This window comes from Micromys minutus (assembly GCF_963924665.1).
Source record: "Micromys minutus genome assembly, chromosome: 29".
In the NCBI taxonomy this organism is placed as follows: Eukaryota; Metazoa; Chordata; class Mammalia; order Rodentia; family Muridae; genus Micromys; species Micromys minutus.
Window position 1 is genome coordinate 24,873,939 of NC_137964.1, and position 19,329 is coordinate 24,893,267.

The window sequence follows — 19,329 nt, forward strand, 5'->3', positions numbered from 1 at the left end:
CACCTCAATTTTTCCTTTGCAAAGAAAGATGTAAACGATCCTGACAAAAATCTTAACTATTCATCAGTTGAAATCATGCAATGCTAAGGGTGATGTTTTCATTTCTTAGTGAGGTTTGGGAGCTTTCAAAACGCTCAGTGCCAACACCAAGAACTAGATGGTTTGCCAGATGTCATCACCAGAAGACAACCATAGCTCAGGCTAGAGTAGTTTGAAGAACCTTGGGGTGTGCTGCTGTGTTCCCTTTTGAGGCAGGGTCTTATTCTGTAGCCAGGCTGGCTTCCAGCTCATGGGCAGTCCTCCAGCCTTGGCCTCTGGAGTCCTGGGATTATAGGTGTGAGCCACTTTAGAGAAACTTTTAACATGGGTTTTGTGAAAACTATCTAGATTCCTACAGACCTTGTCAGCTGTGCTCAGAGTACCCATGTTTAAACTACATATTCATCTTCTAAATGTCTTCTAAACTTTGCTGTGAGCTTGTTTATCCTTATTATTTTTTTTTTTTAATGAGGTCTTACTTTCTTGGTGAGAACTTTTCCTAATATTTTACAAACCCACAAGCTGGGGCAGCACTTTGGCCTTGCCTAGATGTCTGCTACGCATGCGCTGTTCCGCTCCTTTCCTAGACCGCATCATCGTCCTTGACTTTTCTGACTTTCCTTTGCAGTTGACTGAAACCTCTTCCCGCTACGCCCGCAAGATCTCGGGCACCACTGCCCTCCAGGAGGCGCTGAAGGAGAAGCAGCAGCACATTGAGCAGCTGCTGGCTGAGCGGGACCTGGAGCGGGCCGAGGTGGCCAAGGCTACCAGCCACGTGGGGGAAATAGAGCAGGAGCTAGCCCTGGCCCGAGATGGGCATGACCAGGTGAAGACTGGTGTTGATGTTGTGGCCATGGTGGTGGTTTCCAAATTGAGTAACGAGGTGGAAGAGAGGGCCTGGTGCTCGGTGCCAGGGAGCTGGATTTGAACACAGGAAATGAATATCAATTCCTTTTCTGAGAGATCTTTTGTTGAAAGCTGTGGTCTGGGTGCCAGTTTCCATTGTAAAGTTTGGTTTTTCTGGATTTTACCTTAGCCGTTTGGTCTTTATGTCTAGGCCTTGAGTCTGTCTGTATTAATTGCTCATTACTGGGACCTTAGTGATGACAGGTGCTGTTTGTAGATTATCACTGACATGTTTCAGTTTTGGAAAAGATGAGACTTGTTTTATTGTTGCTCTCTGTTGCTATATGATGTGGGATGGGTTTGGTGGTGTTTTTTTTTTTCTTCTTCTTCTTGTTTGCTTGTTTTTTGTCATCTAGTTTCCAGGAAAGTTGCCAGGAATAAGCCACCAAGATAGAAACCGTTAGACTGTATCCAGAGTGATGCTCACCCTTCATGGTCTCATTTGCCATACCTATTTAGAGGTATCCTGGGCTACTCAACTGACATCCTTGCTTCCCCAGCATGTCCTGGAACTGGAGGCCAAGATGGACCAGCTCCGAACCATGGTAGAAGCTGCTGACAGGGAGAAAGTGGAGCTCCTCAACCAGCTGGAAGAGGAGAAAAGGTGATCTTTGAGTATGGTCTGTTCCTTTTCAATGATGTCTTAGCGAGAAATTTACTATCAGCCAAAGGAATGTCTAGTGTTCAGTAGAAACTCTGCTACGTGAAGAGGGTGTGCTTTGATGTAACTTCCAGGAAGCCTGGTATCATTTAGACATGACTTGATTAACAGATATTTACTGTCATTAAATGCTTGTCCTGAGAATCGATTTACTCAGCAGTACCAAAGGAAATCTCAGACCAGTTTCACTTACTTAGCCTTTATAAGAACCTTATCTTTGAGAAACCTGGCCTTATTTAGAAAGCAAAATTGTCCCATGTAGAACAGTTAGGGAATTATTACGATTGATCTGAAAGCACATGCTAATGATGTGAGATAGACACAGAGAAGTTTGGCTCTTTACAAGGAACCGTCCATCCTCCCTGTTTCCCTCCCTCCAGAGACTTACACTTACTTGACAAGCACTTCACCACAGCCAGTGCCCCCAGCCCTTTTTCCCCCTGTTTTAAAACAGACTTACAAAGTGGACTAGACTGGCTCTGAACTCATGGCCCTCTTGGTTCAGCCTCTCAAATAGCTAGAATTATAGGTCTGTACCATTAGGTCCCTAATCATTGGATGAAGAAACATTAGGAATAGGATGTTCTCACAGCCAAAAAATAAACCTACAAACCTGTGGGGGTGGTATATGTCTATGTAACAGCATGCAGGAGGATATAGTCACAAACACACACACACACACACACACACACACACACACACACACACACACACACACCACACACATACAGTAGAATTTATACATGTATGATCTGAAACCTATTTCTTTGGTAAGCAAGTACCTTCCTTTATGGCCAATATTATTTTGATCGATCGACCCATTCTGGCATATGTGCCCAAGGGAAAACGTTTTGTTTGCTTGTTTCTTTTGTTTTCTGTCTCTTTTTATATCATGTTTCCTAGAGTTGATACCTAGATAAAAGTTTGGAATTTCTCAATAGTTTCAGCACAGCTTTTGTACACCAGTGCTGTAAAGATGCATGCTTTTACTCACTGTGTTTACGTTGCTGTCCTCTGAATTCCCCAGGGACTGCTCATGCTTTCGCTGTGCAGTAAGACGTTCTTTAGAACTTTCCTTAGTGCCTTCTTCTGGTTTTATCCCACAGGAAGGTTGAGGACCTTCAGTTCCGAGTTGAAGAAGAATCAATCACCAAAGGTGATCTTGAGGTAAACCCTTCCATATCTTTAAAGCCTTTGTGATATGAATTGCCGGTATTGAGAAATGTGAGTGACACACTGGGCATCCTGCTTCGGCCCACTTGGGCTGTGGAGAGGTGATGGTGTGGTCCTTGAGCCTGTCACTGTGGTACTCAGGTGGCAAATTAAAGTGCTCATAACTCTTCTCTTCTCATGCTTCCAAATTAGAAGCTATGAATTGGATTTAATCTAGTCATAAATCTGGCAGTGTGTCCTAAAGGCAGCCTTACGTAAAACTCTGTTTTTCCCTCTGAACTTAATTTCAACATAATCATATTTAACAAAGAGTTTTTGCTGTGGTTCAGCTTTGTTCTTTAGTGGAGCAGAATAAGTTCTTTATGACCCTATAAAAGTCAATGATGTGTTCTCATACTTTATCTTATTCTTTTGGGACCAGGAATTAGATAGTTGTTTTTTTTTAAAATAATGTAGTTATTAGAGCAAAAAACCAGGAGTGATTTATGCCAATTATATGGCATACTTGAAAGTCAGCAATATTTCTATAATAATAGGTGTTTCTATCTTTGTAATCATTACTCATTGGTTTTGAATTACATATTGCTATTAGATGGTTTTGCTGTTTTTAAGCCACTGCCATATATATGACGAAAATAAATGATTAACTTTTCAAAATTTGAAGATTCTATAATTCTTCATAGCATTTTAGTAAACAGTGCACTTGTCTGTATAGTTTTCTGATTTTGGGAGGAGTGAGAGACATGGCTCTACCTGGCCTGGTACTCACAGTGCAAATTAGGCTGGCTCAGATTTGTAGCAATCTGCCTTTGCCTCCCTAGTGCTGAGATTACAGCCATGTACCACCTGGGCCAGCAGAAGGTGTATATGTGTATATATATACTGTGTGTGTGTGTGTGTGTGCGTGTGTGTGTGTGTATAATTTTTTTGCCACCATCAGGATTTTGGAGTCTGATGGCTTAAATTTTAGACAACTCTGATTTCCTTGCAAATGTATTTTTTATAGTCAATAAAGAATAAAGAAAATATTTTCTGAGTTCTGATTTTATAAGGTCTAGACTTTAATGGCTTCTTAGTAATTTAATAGAAACCCTTTTCACTCACTTCATATGTAGTCACATCCTTTAGTTCACTTTTGTGTTGTCATCCATTTAAAAACACCCAAAGTCTCATCAGAAGTTTCATCTCATCATCTAATTCATAAGAATTACCGACTCTGGGGTTTGGAAAAGGCTGAGTTAAGATATTTCCGTTAGCATTAGACCAGTATAGTCTCTGATAAACTTACTAGAAATTAATCAAATAAAGTTATATTGAAACCCTAACACACATTGAAACTTTAGTTGAATCTCTTGTTGTTTACTTTTTTATTTTTTATTTTTTTACTGATAGCAAAAGAGCCAGATTTCTGAAGATCCCGAGAATGTAAGAGGGCACTTAACTGTGTGGATATTTCCCTTAACACAGATTGATTCAGATTAAAATGCTTATTGATACACTCAAATACTAACTGCATAATATTACCTGGGGACTTTTCCCGTAGAATTTATGCATGTGACTTTCAAAGCGAATGCATTTGTATCTTTTAAGAAACTATATGTAATGACTAAGCTCTGTGGATTCATTAGTTTACTGATAGGTAATTATTTGCTTTTTAAAGATGTTTTGCTGAAAAGGAAAGAAATTATCTGAGGGCATGGCCTCCTTCACCTCCTTCATAATGTTTTCTAATTTTGGTAGACATCTTAGGGAAGCATAGAACACCTTAGACGGAGGAGCTATGGAAATGCTGGGAGACACTTCCCGAGTAGTCTGACCTTCCTGGCCTAGTTGCTTTCGGTTGCTTTGGTGCATGCTTCCTCTGCTAGCCCACGAAGCTGATGAGTTCAAGCTTTCGGAGGCCAGCATCCCCTCCTGAATATACAGGTTACTTTAGTCTGTTCTCACTGAGGAGCTTTCCCTAGCAGCAGAGATACGTGTGCTGCTGGCTCTCCCACTCCTTACAAACTACCACAGAGGCTTCTGGAGCACTGATTCTTGGACACATTGCCAGCCACGCTCCCGATGGAGAAGACCCAAAACCTTTTGCTTTCATTTACAGGCTCAAAAGAACAAAGTTGAAACAAAGAACTCTTTTACTTCTTACCATCTATTGAGCTGAAAAAGAGAACTCAAGTTGAAATTTTGATGAGGGGTTCCTTTTTGCGAAGCTACTTCAGTGATCTGGGTCTCTCTCTTCTCTCCATCCAGAACAGGTTCTGCCGCCTCCAGTGTCAGTGTGCATGGGACCTCCTCCTGCCTCCCTGTGCGCTTCTCGCAAGGCCTTTGCTCTCCTTCCTGTCCCATGCCCTCCCGGGATCCCACACCTTAGTCTCAGAAAGCAGTGATTTTAACGGGTTGTCCTGTTCATTGTCCCACACAGGCTGTGGCATGGAGGTGAATCACTGGCTCCCTTGCTCTGACTGGTGAAAGTCCACCGGGGAGCACTCCCTTCCTTAGGGTGCAGGTGGTTTGCTGCACTCAGCTGAAAGGTCTGAACTGAGGGAATAGTACATTTTCCTTCCCTTTCCTTTCCTTTCCTTTTCCTTTTCCTTTTCCTTTTCCTTTCCTTTTCTTTTTTCTTTACAAGACAGGGTCTCACCCTGTAGCCCAGGCTAGCCTTAAACCACTGGCTGGTAATTCTCCTGCCTCAGGCTACTCAGTGCTGGAACTGCAAGTAAGAGCCACCTCTCCTGTCTTTTTTTTTTTTTTTTTTTAAATAGGCTCTGGCTATGTAATCTGGGCTGGCCAAGGAGTTGCAACGTAGCCTGGCCTCCTTGATTTTCCTGTCTCTGCTTCCTCAGCTTCTGGGACTATATAGGCTTGCATCACCATGCTTAGCTGGATAATTGTTTTTTTATCTGCACATAGTGAGTGACCTTTTGCCCAGAGGATACCTAACTCATGGTCAAAGAAATGAGACCATTTTCTCTTACTGACTTCCTGAAGCTGTAGCCCAAACCTTGTGGATTGGGATTAAGTTGCTTTCTTGTAAAAGCGGAGCATTGAACAGTCTCTCTACAGTACATGTGGATGCAGGGACTAGGTTTTGAAATGTATCTCATTGTTTTACAGAATATAGAGAGCTTAGGTGAAAATGTAAAGGAAAAATGTTTTTCTGAGTAGGAAGGCGCACACCCTCAATTCCAGGAGGCAGAGGCAGGAGGATATCTTTGAGCTCTAGACCAGCCTGCTCTATATAGAGTTTCAGGCCAGCCAAGACCGTATAAAAATATCCTGTCTCAAAAAATGTTTTGTGTTTTCCTTTTTAATGTCCTATAATGATTGTTTATGCCTCGGAGTTACCCCTTGAATGCATTGAAGATACCAGAGTACCAGAGGACAAGTCCTTTGCTTTGGTTTTCTCCTCAGGCTTGGTGCTAGTTGGTGTCACTTTGCTACAGCTTTTCTGTCACATTCTCACAGCCCATAATCGTGCAGACTGATAGACATCGTAAGTTAACCCTTACAGTGCCAGTCAATTGTTCAGGTGACTAGTTGGTTCAGAGAGAAGTTCCTTTAGATCAATATCACGATTATTTCAAGTGGAGCAAGATTTGCCACACTTGAGTGTTAGGCAGAGAGAACCTACTAGGTCCCGGCCAGATAACTGGACTGTGGAACGAAGTCACAGCCACGGTGAGGTTCCCAGGTCCCACTCACCCTCAGAGCTCACCAGTTCTCTCAGCATGATTGAGTTGCCATCCTTTCTTACCTTCTGAGCTGGTAATGAACAACTTCATTTAAGGATAAAAATAAGTCCCTTATATCTGGAATTTAACTTCTCTTGCTTTGATCTCCTTAACTAGCTTTTTCAGAGGAAGAGGCAGTGGTGGCTAATCTTAAATACTGTCTTTGTAATCTCCAATCCTCCCCTCTTCTCCACAGACAGTTAAGCCTTTGAGGAAATGAGAGCTTCCTCAGCCTTGCTCTGATGTTGAGAACCTCACCCACTTCTGCAGACACCACTGGGTGCCTTGGCACTGGCTTCTAGAGCCTATTTTTATTTGTTCATTTATGTATAATTGTTTTCTGAGACAAGATCTTATCCTATAGCTCAGGGCTTAAACTCACTATGTTAGCCTAGGCTAGCCAAATACTAGCCACAATCCTCCTGCCTCAGGCTCCAAAGCACTGGGATCATAGGCTTAAGCCACTATAGGCCAAAACCACCATATCACGAAGATTCTTAAGATGATCCCTTTGCCCTTTTCTCATTCTGCATTGTTCGCCAGGTCTGGCAGTCTGCTCTGAGGACCTAATGAATGCTTGAAGATTTGTGGCATTGTCTTCTCCACACATAGGTGAAAGTGATGATCTTTTTGAGGGTCAAACAGCCTTGTGAAGTCCCTGAGTCAGTGACGTACGCATTAATGTCAAGTAGCCATTGTGGGGGAGGGAAGATGACAGTTAGGGGAATATTAACTATTCTAATTTATGCTGATAAACTTCACTTATCAAGATAACATGTCTGGCTGCATGCATCTGAATCTTCATCCTGCCTCATGTGTTTTCATGTTTTTCTTTCTCAACAGACTAGTTCATGCCCCCTTCCCGCCCCCGCCTCCCTCCTTTGTTCATAGTGTCTACCCTCATTTCCTCCTTCCCCTGGCAGCTCCCTCCTTCCTCTCTCTGTTTCCCTTTCTGGTCGCCCTTTGGCAGAAAGTACTGGTGGCTCAGCTTGCATGCCGCTCTCTCTCCTCTTGTGCTGGCATGTCATGGTGGCACTGTTGTGTTCTTTTCCTCTTCCCTTTTACTAACAGACGCAGACCAAACTGGAGCATGCCCGCATTAAGGAGCTTGAACAGAGCCTGCTCTTTGAAAAGACCAAAGCTGACAAACTCCAGAGGGAGTTAGAAGACACTAGGGTAATGGTTTTCACTATTTCATGAAGCAGATTCACGAGTGTGAGTGGCGGACACGTCGGGCGACAGGCCTGCTGTCAGCCTGAGCCTTGACCCAGTGGTTCAGCCTGAGTTTGGTCTCAGGTGTTCATGAACATAGAGTGATGAGGAGGTGTTCTGAGTAAAGCAATTTGTCAAGAGTAAACTTCTCTGAGATCAAGTTAGGAGGCCTTGGAAGCATAAACTGTATGGTTCTCTGCAGTGGGTTTGAGGTTCTCTGTGTTAGTGCTCTGAAACAGTTCTCCGCAGGGTCCACAGGCAGCAGCTGTCCTTCAGCGCTCATGTTCCTAGTCACTGGATTTTCTAAATAATTCATGCTTTTCCTGCCTTTGCCCCTGGCCTGTTGGGGAAAAAGAAACGGAAACATTAGCTCCTTTTTGTTTTTTTAAAATAAGAATTTAGAACTTCGACCCCAATTATCTTTTTCTTTTCTTTTTCTCCACCTCCACCCTTAATGGCTGAACTTACATCTGCTTTCTTTCTGACACCCAGATTAAAATCTCAGCGATTAGGAAGGTCAGATGTGTGGGGACAAGAATGACTTCTTTTGGGGCCAGGGCCTCTGTCCTTTTTATTGGTTTATATATTAAAGCACCTGTAGGGCTGTCATTCCACTCATTCTAAGTGCTTGGTAAATACTCAGCTTTTTTGTCATTCTTGGAAGTAGGTTGTATTTTTCTCACCTTTCTGTAGACTTTTGCAGAGCAAAGATAATTCAACACAAAGTTGTTAAAAGTGTTGTTAAGGTTTCACAGCTAATAAGAACAGTGGAGCCAGACTTGCCTTTTAAGCCATTTGGCTTCAGAGTCTGTGCTCATAACTACTATAGGATGGAATCTTTTGATTTTCGCTAAAAGGAATAATTAGAATCACTCACATGTAAAAAAAATATATATATATGTATGTATCTGTTAAATCATATTTGACCATGATTGGCCTTAACTTTAAAATTTCAAAAATTACTTTGTATCTATCTAATCAAATTTGTTACCCTGAATTTTCTTTTGAATCAATAGTATCTGTTGAAATTCTTTTTGGTGTGAAATTATTGATATAAAAATCTAGATAAATGAATAATCTTCCTTTTCTCAATCATAACTTTTGTTTTCTAATAAAGAAAAAAGGGTAGGGAGATAAAATTGCACGCACGAGGACCTGGGGTGAGTCCTCAGAACCCATGGTTCAGGCCTTAGTCCCAGGCCTGGGGAGGCAGAGACAGGTTTCCCGAAGCTTGCTGGCCAGCTAGTCAGTCTCATCCACTTGGTAAACCTGTTTCAAAAACCAAGGAAAGTCACTTGAGGTTGTCATCTGGCTTACACATGTACATGTGCACATAAGTATGCACACACACACACACACACACAAAGCCACACAAACCTTTGCACAGACAAACATGTATACAAATAAAATAATAAGTGAGTAAATAAATAAAGCTGGGCATAGTGGCTCATGCCTGTAATCCTAGCACTTGGGAGGCTGAGGCAGGAGAATTGCCACAAGTTTAAGGTTAGCTTGGCCCACATAGATCCAAGTCAGCCTCACTGCAGAATAAGGCCCTTTTTGAAAAAAAAGCAAAAGCAAGAAGAGAAGAAAGAAAATGGTTTCAATTGGCCTTAGAAATGAACGTTTGGGAAGGGAAAAGAGAAGAAAGAAAAATGGAGAAAACAGCAAGTGACACTTTGGTGCCATGTTCTGGGAAATCCAAGGGACTTTCGAGACAAGAGACCCTTGGGGTAACTGAAGTAAGGGAATACACATTTTTACTTCTAAACTCTTCTCCCATGTCTTAGTCAGCAGATTCAGTGTTTTCTAGTTTTTCACTGGATAATAAGGCATCCACTTTTAAATGGACTCAATAATACGGCCATTTCAAATCAGAGTTTATAGCCTTCTGTAACAAGCAGTGTCTTCTGTTGGCCCTCACTCCTGGTTTGCCACGAATGAAAATAGCCAGTGGTTCATGGAATCCTCACATCACCTACAGTCTGATTCGGGAAATATTTGAGAATTCCTCCCTACCCTGTAAATCCAGTTAATACTCAGCTCGCCTGGTGCTGTAGAAATAAGCAAGAATAAGAAACAGTTCCTCACTTTTATGGCCATAAACCAGGAGAGTTGCGACTGAGGGAAAATGTTAGGAAATACAATTTACAGTGGAGTGTTAGTGAAAGTGTTAGCGTGCCATTCGGAGAGCCACCGCCCTGCTGCCTTTTTACTTGGTGTTCTCTGAATTTGACACTCCACTGTGACTGAGAACAGACCTATTGACTTTGATTTATTTATGCTATAGTCTTGTGGCAAAGAGGTTAGTTGTTGTTTTACATAGTAGTTGTAGGTAAGAAATGGACCTCCCCTCTCTAGAGAGCAGAATGTAAGTGAATTAATGTGTTTAATCATATGTTAACATGTATGTAACCACAAAGTCCCACATCCTTAGTTCCAGAACAGTCAGTGACTGTGGCACCTCCTCCCTCTTTTCTCCTGGACAGTTACTTTACTCAGCACCACAACATGCCAGATGGACGAAGGAAGACACTTGTCCTGTGTTTCTGTCCCTACACAGGCAACATGGGCAGGAATCTGACAGTGGAAGAGGCTGGTTCTTGAAATTTGGGACCACTGGTATTTTAAAACCACTTGTATACCCTTCTGTTTCCCAGGATAGTCAAATGATTTTTATGTCCTTAGATTTCACCATCTACATATTTTTTTTTTTTGTTCCAGACCAACTAGAAAGTAGTAGAAATGTTTGTAAGATGAAAAGGCACACACTGACAAAGTATTTTCCCCTTAACTCTGGAGGATTTATTTTTTTAAAGCTCAGACAGAATCACTATGTGGATGTAGCAACCATGCAGCTTAGATTTATGTTCCACTTGTGTGTGCGCTAATGTTGAGAACCACTGGGTTAGGGAAACAAGATGTAAACCTCAGAGTGCAGACACATTACAAAAGCCAGAGAGGGGTCTTTGTGTGAGAGGCTAGTGTCTAATCACAGGTAAGTGATCCTTTGGTGCCATTTAAAAGGCCAGTAAATTCTTCATTATCCAACTGAGGCTTTTAGTCTACAGACAATGCATTGCTCACCAAAACACAGGAAATTTTAGACCTTGTATACCTGCATCTCTCAGAAGTAGAGTGCAAGCCACATAAGCAGAATCTTAATTTTCCCATCGATAATATGCACATGATAAGTTACAGGTGAAATTAATTTGAATACTATATTATAGTATTTTATACTATATATATATAACCTAATATATTTAAAATGTTATTTTATCACACAACAACTGTGAAAATCATTAAGATATTTTACGTCTGTTTTTTTCTGAGTTTTCAAATCCTGATGTCTGTCTTATGGTACAATGTTGCTTTAGATAAGACACGTTTCAGGGCTCAGCCACCTGTGGCTAGTGGCTGTGTGCACAGTGGGCTTCAGTCACCAGCCTCAGGTGGAGCAGCATTTAAAGCACTCGTGAATGCAGCGTGGCAGGAAAATCTGACCAAATGAGCATTCAGGAGGCAGGCAGGTTATTGAGCACTTTGGAAGCTACTGTTTCTGTTAACTTCTTATAGATTAATAAATACTTCTGTTTTAAGCCTCCTTAGAGTCCAGACAGATATTGTTGGAGTGATGTAAACTTAATATCCATGTGAGATTTCAGGATGGTGGGAGTTTGTTGAAGATTATAATTATGTAGTACAGCTTTCAGAATTGAGTTTAAGCCATTATCTCGGTGTTTGAGACATTAACCCCTACATGTGATAGACTTATTTATTTTGTAAATAAGGAAAATCACCCATGCTCTGTTTCTTATGACCACTGTTAATAGGTGGCTACAGTATCTGAAAAGTCCCGAATAATGGAACTAGAAAAGGACTTAGCGTTGAGAGTACAGGAAGTAGCTGAGCTTCGACGAAGGCTGGAGTCCAGTAAACCTCCTGGGGATGTGGACATGTCTCTTTCTCTTTTGCAAGAAATAAGTGCTTTGCAAGAAAAGCTAGAAGCCACACATGCTGACCACCAGAAGGAGATGACCTCTCTGCAGGACCGCTTTGGAGCGCGGGAAGAGATGCTTCAGAAGGAGATCAAGGCTCTGCACACTGCCACGGAGAAGCTTTCCAAGGAGAACGAGTCCTTGAGAAGCAAGCTTGACCATGCCAACAAGGAGAACTCAGATGTGATAGCTCTGTGGAAGTCAAAGCTGGAGACTGCCATTGCGTCTCACCAGCAGGCAATGGAGGAGCTGAAGGTGTCCTTTAGCAAAGGGATTGGAACGGACTCGGCTGAATTTGCTGAGTTAAAGACACAAATAGAGAGACTGAGACTAGAGTACCAGCATGAAATAGAAAATTTACAGAGTAAACAGGACTCTGAACGGTCTGCTCATGCTAAAGAGATGGAGACCATGAAGGCCAAGCTGATGAAAATCATTAAAGAGAAGGAGGACAACCTGGAGGCAGTCAAAGCAAGACTGGATAGTGCTGAAGACCAGCACCTGGTGGAAATGGAGGACACGCTAAACAAACTGCAGGAGGCGGAGATAAAGGTAAAGGAGCTAGAGGTTCTGCAGGCCAAGTACAGTGAACAAACCAAGGTCATTGGTAATTTTACATCACAGCTCAGTGCTGTCGAAGAAAAGCTCTTGGATCTCGATGCACTTCGGAAAGCCAATTCCGAAGGTAAACTGGAAGTCGAGGCACTTAGACAGCAGCTTGAGGGAGCGGAAAAGCAGATTAAAAATTTAGAGATCGAAAGGAACGCTGAAAGTAGCAAGGTTTGTATTGACATCTCCCATCTTTTTTTTTTTTTCTTTCTTTTTCATTTGTCATTTTCATTGTATGTTACTTTTAAGTTGAAGTCGTTTATCTTCAAAATGCCTGATTTAGCATGAATTGTGCAGTGCATCCACTTGGGTATAATAGAATACTTTCTGAGGATCTCAGGTATGGTTTCTCCTGAGGAGATAAGAGCCACGTGAATTTTAGTTTATCGTTTAGAAACATTATCTGCTACTCTATTTCCTGGCTATGGTGTAAACTCCTATTGAAGCTTATACTATCTATTTAAAATAGAGGTAACTTCCAAAACAGCGATGTTAAGGTGAATAATGAGGGAAAGGTGGGGTGGCAAGAGAGAGAGAGAGAGAGAGAAAGGGAGAAGCTCAGGCTGACATGGTAGTTCATGTATTTAGAATGATGAGGCAGGAAGTTTGCCAGCCTGGACCATATAAAGAGACAGACACTGTCAAAACAAAACAGAAGCCATCAACCAGAACAAAAACCACACTGTACGTTAATTCCTTCCCTTTCTGCCCACATCACGCCCTTGCTTATATGGTTATTTATATATAAAAGTAGGACATGGACTCTGGAGAGCTTCTTAACCACCGTATAAGTCAACCCGCTATGCTAAGTGATGCTCACAACAAAGGGTTGGCAGGAGCCCAGAGTTGTTTTCATTGTTACCAATGAAGAAACTACCCATTGGTGATAATACACGGTGACCAAGGCCACTAAAAGAGGGAAGAGCTTACTCGGGAGTTACAGTTCAGAGGGTGTGTGTCCTGATCATCCTGGCAGGAGCATGGCAGCAGGTCGGCAGACATGGTGCTGGAACAAGAGCTGAAGGTTTACCTCTCAGTCCTTAAGCATGGGTTTAACGGGAGACTTTGAAACCTCAAAGCCTGTCCTCTGTTATGCACCGCCTCTAACAAGGCTGCTTCCAACGTTTCACCAACTGGAGATTTAGTATTCAAATATGTATGATCCTGTAGGAGCCGTTTTCGTTCACGCCACCCTACCATCTAACCTTGGCTTTCTGGAGGTGGCAAAAAAATTGATACTGGGTCTCACTGTACCCCAGGCTGCCCTTAAATTCATGATCTTTTTGCCTTTTCCTCTCAAGTAATCTCAAGTGCTAAGATTACAACATGTACCACTATATCCCTGTCCCTTTGGGTTTTATTTTTGTTTTGGTTGTTGTTAGTTTGTTTGATATAGGATCTAACTTTATAGCCCAGTCTGGCTTAGAATTGGCTTTATAGCCTACACTGGCCTTGAGTTCTCAGTGGTCCTCGAATTTGGACTTTGAGGTACTGGGATTACAGCAGACATATCCCTCTACTCCTCTGGCTATTCCTCGATGGTCTCCAAGGTTAGCTATAGAAGACCAGTATATTTTGACTTTTTGAAAATCACCATTAGAGCCAGGTAGTGGCTCACACCTTTAGTCCCAGCACTGGGGAGCAGAGGCAGTTCAAGGCCAGCCTGGTCTACATACAGAAACTGTTTTGAGAAAAGAACAAAAGCCATTGAAAGGTAGAGAGATGCTCTGCAATTAAGTTTTTTTTACTGTTTTTGAAGAGGATCCAGGCTTGGGGTCTAGTTCCAAGGGATCTGATACTCTCTTGTTGCAAGCTTACGCACATACATGATGCACACGTAAACTCACACTGGTAGGCACACATACACATAAAATTAATGTAACCCATGTTAGCTAGGTATGTTGGCACACACTGAGTTTGAGCTATGCTGGTCTATGTAGACAGGACAGGCAGGGATGCACAGAAACTCTCAAAAAAGAGCAGGCAGTCATACCTACTACAGATGGTTTGAAACGTCACTGGCTTCTTAGAATTAAAACAGACAAAGCAAGAAACCTCTTTCCAGTATGGTTTTGTTGTTTCTCATTTTTTTTACATTTTATTTTTTCCTTATCATTCTTTTTTGTTTCTTTTTTGTTCCATTTGCTTATGTACCATATAACTTGGTGTGTTAGGCTAATAGCATTACCAAAGAACTCCAGGGAAAAGAGCTAATGCTCACTAGTCTGCAAGACAATTTGAATGAAGTCAATCAAGTGAAGGAGACTTTGGAAAAAGAACTTCACACTTTGGTAAGTACCTGCCATATGGGAGCCTGAATCTCAGCCTTTTCCTGTTTAAAGGAACATTCTCCATTTAAAAAAAAAAAAACACTGCATCTATTTCTCTTTTTCAAAAATATCGATTTAAATTGAGTGTATTAGCAGCTGATAAATACCTTCAGGGGAACTGGATCAAATCAAACTAGCAGTAAAGGTAGGTTTTATTTTTTCTTTTACAGAAAAAAATATCTCTCTTTTCTCCAGTGCAGCAGTGCTCGGCAGTTATTGGCAGCTTAGTTACAAAACACAGAGATGGATCTTCCCAGTCACACGTACATTCAGTACAGTCTCATTGTGAGGTTTTTTTCCTGTACTTTTGCCTTCCTTTGTGACTGTGGGCAGCAGCTGTCCAGGTCTTTAGTGCCCTCTACTGGCGAAGTGGTGTTCTATGGAATTGAGCCGTCACTGGGTTGTATTTTGCCTTAGGGAATTTCCATTTGTATGTTCCAGCCCTCAACTAACACCCACTCTTCCTCCCTCTTTCTTTGCCTTCTACACCATAGTTTGACCTTACTGGAGGGTAGTATCATGGGCAGTTGCCAAGGTACCTATGGGAGCTATGGAGAACCTAGGCAGCTTCTCAGGAGCAGTGGTCCCAGCTGCCTCCTCTTACTGGGTTGTTTAGCTGATCACATTGGTGAAGCATTATTTCTTATGTGAGTGCACTACAGTTTTCTATTTTTCTTTTTTTTGAAACAATGTTGCTCTGTTTCTGATCTGAAACACAACTGTGTAGTCCAGGTTGTCCTTGTACTCAAAACAATCCCATTACCTCAGCCCTCTGAATGCTGGGGTTATAAGGCATGAGCTCAAATTCCTACTTTAAGAGATTTTATTTTTAATTATATGTATGTGTGTGCATTTACGGGTGTATGCACATTGAGTGCAATGCCTTGAAGGTCCAAGGATGGTGTGGGATATCCTAGAGTCGTCTGTGGGCTTTCTGCTGTGGGTGCTAGTGTTTGAACTTTGGTCCTCTGCAAAAAGCAGTAAGCACTTGCACTCCTGACCACCAAATATCTCTCCAGCTCTGAATTTCTCCTTTTAAAAATAGCTATATTCAACATAAATTCAGGGTAATTTAAGTTACTCCATTTAGTTCAATTTCAGTGCTTGGTAGCCACACTGCAAAAAATTCTGTTGGACAGTTGTGGTTTATAATATATAAGATACATTTTAGAAAAAAAGTTGGCCTCAGAATTATTAGTTTTTATGGTTTTTTTTTTTTTTTTTTTTTTTTTTTTTTTTTTGGAGATAAGGTCTCTTTGTAGCTCTGGCTGCCCTGGAACTTTCTATGTAGAACTCACAGAGATCCACCTGCCTCTACCCTCTGAGTACAAATTCTAAAGGCATGTGTCGTCACATCTGGCTGTTTGTGATTTGGAGTCCTTTAAGTGAATGTTTCAGAGGCTGTGAAGTGGTAAAAAGAACTCGTTAGACAAGCATGTTGGCCTGAAGACCTGAGTTCAAGCCCTAGCACTCACATAGTGGAAGGAGAGAACTGACTTTAGCAAGTTGTTTTCTGACCTCCATTGTGCACACCCACCCGTGTACACACAAATACAGAAAAAACAAAGGAAATGGGATTGGAGAGATGGCTGAGTTGTTAAAGCAGTTGTTGCTCTTTCAGAAGACCAGAGCTCAGTTCCCAGCATCCATGTCAGACAGATCACAGCCATCAGTAACTCCCCTGCCAGAGCATTTGACACTCACCACTGGCCTCCAGGAACACCTGCACACACTTAAGTGCACACACCCACATACACACCTACACATAACTTAAAATAGTATTTTTGAGATAGGGTTTCTCTGTGTAATCCTGACTATTCTAGAACTTGCTCTGAAGTCAAGGTGGCCTCAAGTTCAGTGGTGGGTGTAAAGATATGTGCCACCATATTTGGTGTAACAATAAATTTTCAGTAAGTACCACATTTTGCTGTTCTCTCTTCTAAAATCCCAAGAGTTTATTTTGTTTTAAGAAATGTAATATTATCCCTCTCCATGCTCTTGGAAGAACAGGGGCCATCTAAAGCCTAGCTTTGTGAATGGCAAAGATGGGCGCTCTGAAGGCTTTGCTGGCTTACGGCTCATGTGCTCATCTTTTAATAGTCTCTGTTAGAAATACTCATTCAGAAAAATCTCCTGGGGATGCTGGAGAGATTGTTCAGTGGTTAGAGCACTAGCTGCACCTGCAGAGGATCAGAATTCTGCTCCCAGCACCCACATGGTTCCTCACAACCTCGAAACTCCAGTTCCGGGAGATCTGACATCCATTTCTGTGTATCTGATGTCTTGTGTGTGCACCAGGCATGTATACATTGCACATGCATGCATACATTGCATAGGCACACATACAATGTAGAGGCATACATGATGGCAAAACACTCATCCACATAAAGTCAAACACATAAAGATTTAAAGGGATTTCTTGTTAATTCTACTTCAAAATTTATCTCAGGAAAATCAGAAGGTTTGTGCTAAACATGTTCTCGTGTTTAAAACAGACCTGAAACAGTAGGCAGGGAATGGAAGATTCTGCTTAAAGCATTACAGACACAGATATTAGGCTTGAGTTTAGTTCAGGTTCTTCTGGTTACTGTGAGGTGAAAACAACTTTACTTATATTTAGTGTTCAGGAAGATTCTTCCTTCTTTTCATGTTTCTTTTTTTCTTGTACTGGAGATTCAACCTAGGGCTTTGCCCTCGCTAGGCAAGAGCTCTACCTATGAACCACATCCCCAACCCTCAGGCAGATTTCAGAGGAGAAGGCAGCTCTTAGAGGGCTGGTTATGACAAAGCATGTTCCAGCAACACATATGTAAATGTGATTGCATATACTTACACACACACACACACACACACACACACACACACACATATATATATATGCCTGGTTGTACACTTGGGTACAGATATACATGCATACACACATGTGCAAACCCCACTTGTGTCTGTACATGTGTATAGTGCACAGTATGTCTATATATTTTAAATGCATTAGTTTTAATGAAACAAGGTACATAAACCAAGTCGTATTTTAACTGATAGACACTTTTATTCTGAAATCCATGTGTAATGAATTTTGGGTTCTTTTTCTTTAGAAAGAAAAGTTTGCCAGTGCTTCAGAGGAGTCAGTCTCTGTGCAAAGAAGTATGCAAGGTATGTATGTCTCACTGAAACATGATCACAAAGGTTTAGGGTGTGTCATTAGGGGGGCTAGGGGCTGGCTTTGGGTGTACATAAATGTAGTCTAATGTCATAGTTTTGCAAGTTGTAGAATGCACAGAAAAACTGCATTTCATTGCTTCCCTGAAGCTTCAAACTCCAAAAATAATTTCTTCTGATCTAAGGCTTGGTCTGCATTACAATTTGCACACTCCTATGAAAGAATGGCCTTATTTTACACTTTGCTATTGGGAAGCATCGGGTTCTGACTGAAGCAGAGAGAGATGCCTAGGAAAGGCAGCCAAGTTTTAGTTGGTCTTTTTAAGTAGATATATGTATACATACATTAAGCCTTTAACTTTATCCTAACAGATACTGTAAATACACTGCACCAAAAGGAGGAACAGTTTAACCTGTTGTCTTCTGAACTGGAGAAGCTGAGAGGAAATTTAACAGGTAAGGCCGCATCACCTGAGTGCCTAGGACGAGATGTTCATTCTGTTACAGTAAGAGACCTTCCACTCACACTGCCTCACGGGATACTCGTTTGAGATATGTAACCTTGAGCATGTCTTCTTTTCCCTGTTCACACAGGCCAGTGTGCTGATCCCTTGCTCCTCACCTCTACCGTAGCCTTTTCCTCCTTCTCAACACTGGCCAGAGTCAGATCACGTGACTTCTCTTACTCCCATCTCGCTTATTGGACACTCTAGTCCTTGCCCATCAAACCCCATGTTTCTAGGAGTTTGTCTCTGGGGCAGGTCCGGCCTACCTGGGGCTTTTCACTTGCTTTTTGCTTCTGATCCTCAAGTCTTTTCTTAAATGTCACCAATTCAGAAAGTTCCATATAATATGTTACTCCTTCTTTCTTTCTTTTTTCTTTTTAAAGATTTATTTATTTATATATGTGAGTACACTGTCACTATCTTCAGACACACCAGAAGAGGACATTAGATCCCATTACAGATGGTTGTGAGCCACCATGTGGTTGCTAGGATTAGAACTCAGGACCTGTGGAAGAGCAGCCAGTGCTCTTAACCACTGAGCCATCTCTTCAGCCCTCTTTCCTTCTTTAAACATCCTTTCTTTACCTCTTGATTTCCTCTTAGCACTCACCTCTTTCTAGTACATCTTTCCTTTCTTTATTTAGTTTATTATCTGTCTCTGCTAGAATGGCAGAGATGGCTATCTGCAAATTTCTCCAGGGTAAAAATGCATTTAATTATTATTATTATTATTTTTTTGCTCTTAACACAACAGTGCTATTTCTTTTCTGTATATTCAGATATGGAGGCAAAATTTAAGGAGAAGGATGAACGAGAGGATCAGCTGGTAAAGGCAAAAGAAAAATTAGAGAATGACATTGCAGAAATAATGAAGATGTCAGGAGACAACTCTTCTCAGCTGACCAAGATGAATGATGAATTACGTCTGAAGGAAAGGTAGGTATGACGGCTGGAGAGCATGCCTGTTGTAGAGTGGGCTCAGCAATCAGGTCTTGAGACGGGACTCTC

General features: G+C 41.6%; 1 protein-coding gene across 3 annotated transcripts in view; it reads left to right on the forward strand.

Moving 5' to 3' along the window:
• Window positions 1-19,329, forward strand: part of CLIP1 (CAP-Gly domain containing linker protein 1) — an 83,328-nt gene that overhangs the window by 23,962 nt on the left and 40,037 nt on the right. For 2 of the 3 annotated variants that reach the window (XM_080940967.1, XM_080940969.1), the window contains exons 7-14: window positions 668-865; window positions 1,446-1,549; window positions 2,713-2,773; window positions 11,556-12,500; window positions 14,504-14,620; window positions 17,752-17,809; window positions 18,188-18,271; window positions 19,101-19,257. In XM_080940967.1, coding sequence (XP_080797093.1) covers window positions 668-865; window positions 1,446-1,549; window positions 2,713-2,773; window positions 11,556-12,500; window positions 14,504-14,620; window positions 17,752-17,809; window positions 18,188-18,271; window positions 19,101-19,257 — 1,724 coding nt within the window. Of the gene's footprint in view, window positions 1-667; window positions 866-1,445; window positions 1,550-2,712; window positions 2,774-4,171; window positions 4,205-7,581; window positions 7,687-11,555; window positions 12,501-14,503; window positions 14,621-17,751; window positions 17,810-18,187; window positions 18,272-19,100; window positions 19,258-19,329 lie in introns of all 3 variants that reach the window. The other variant, XM_080940968.1, reaches the window with a different exon arrangement.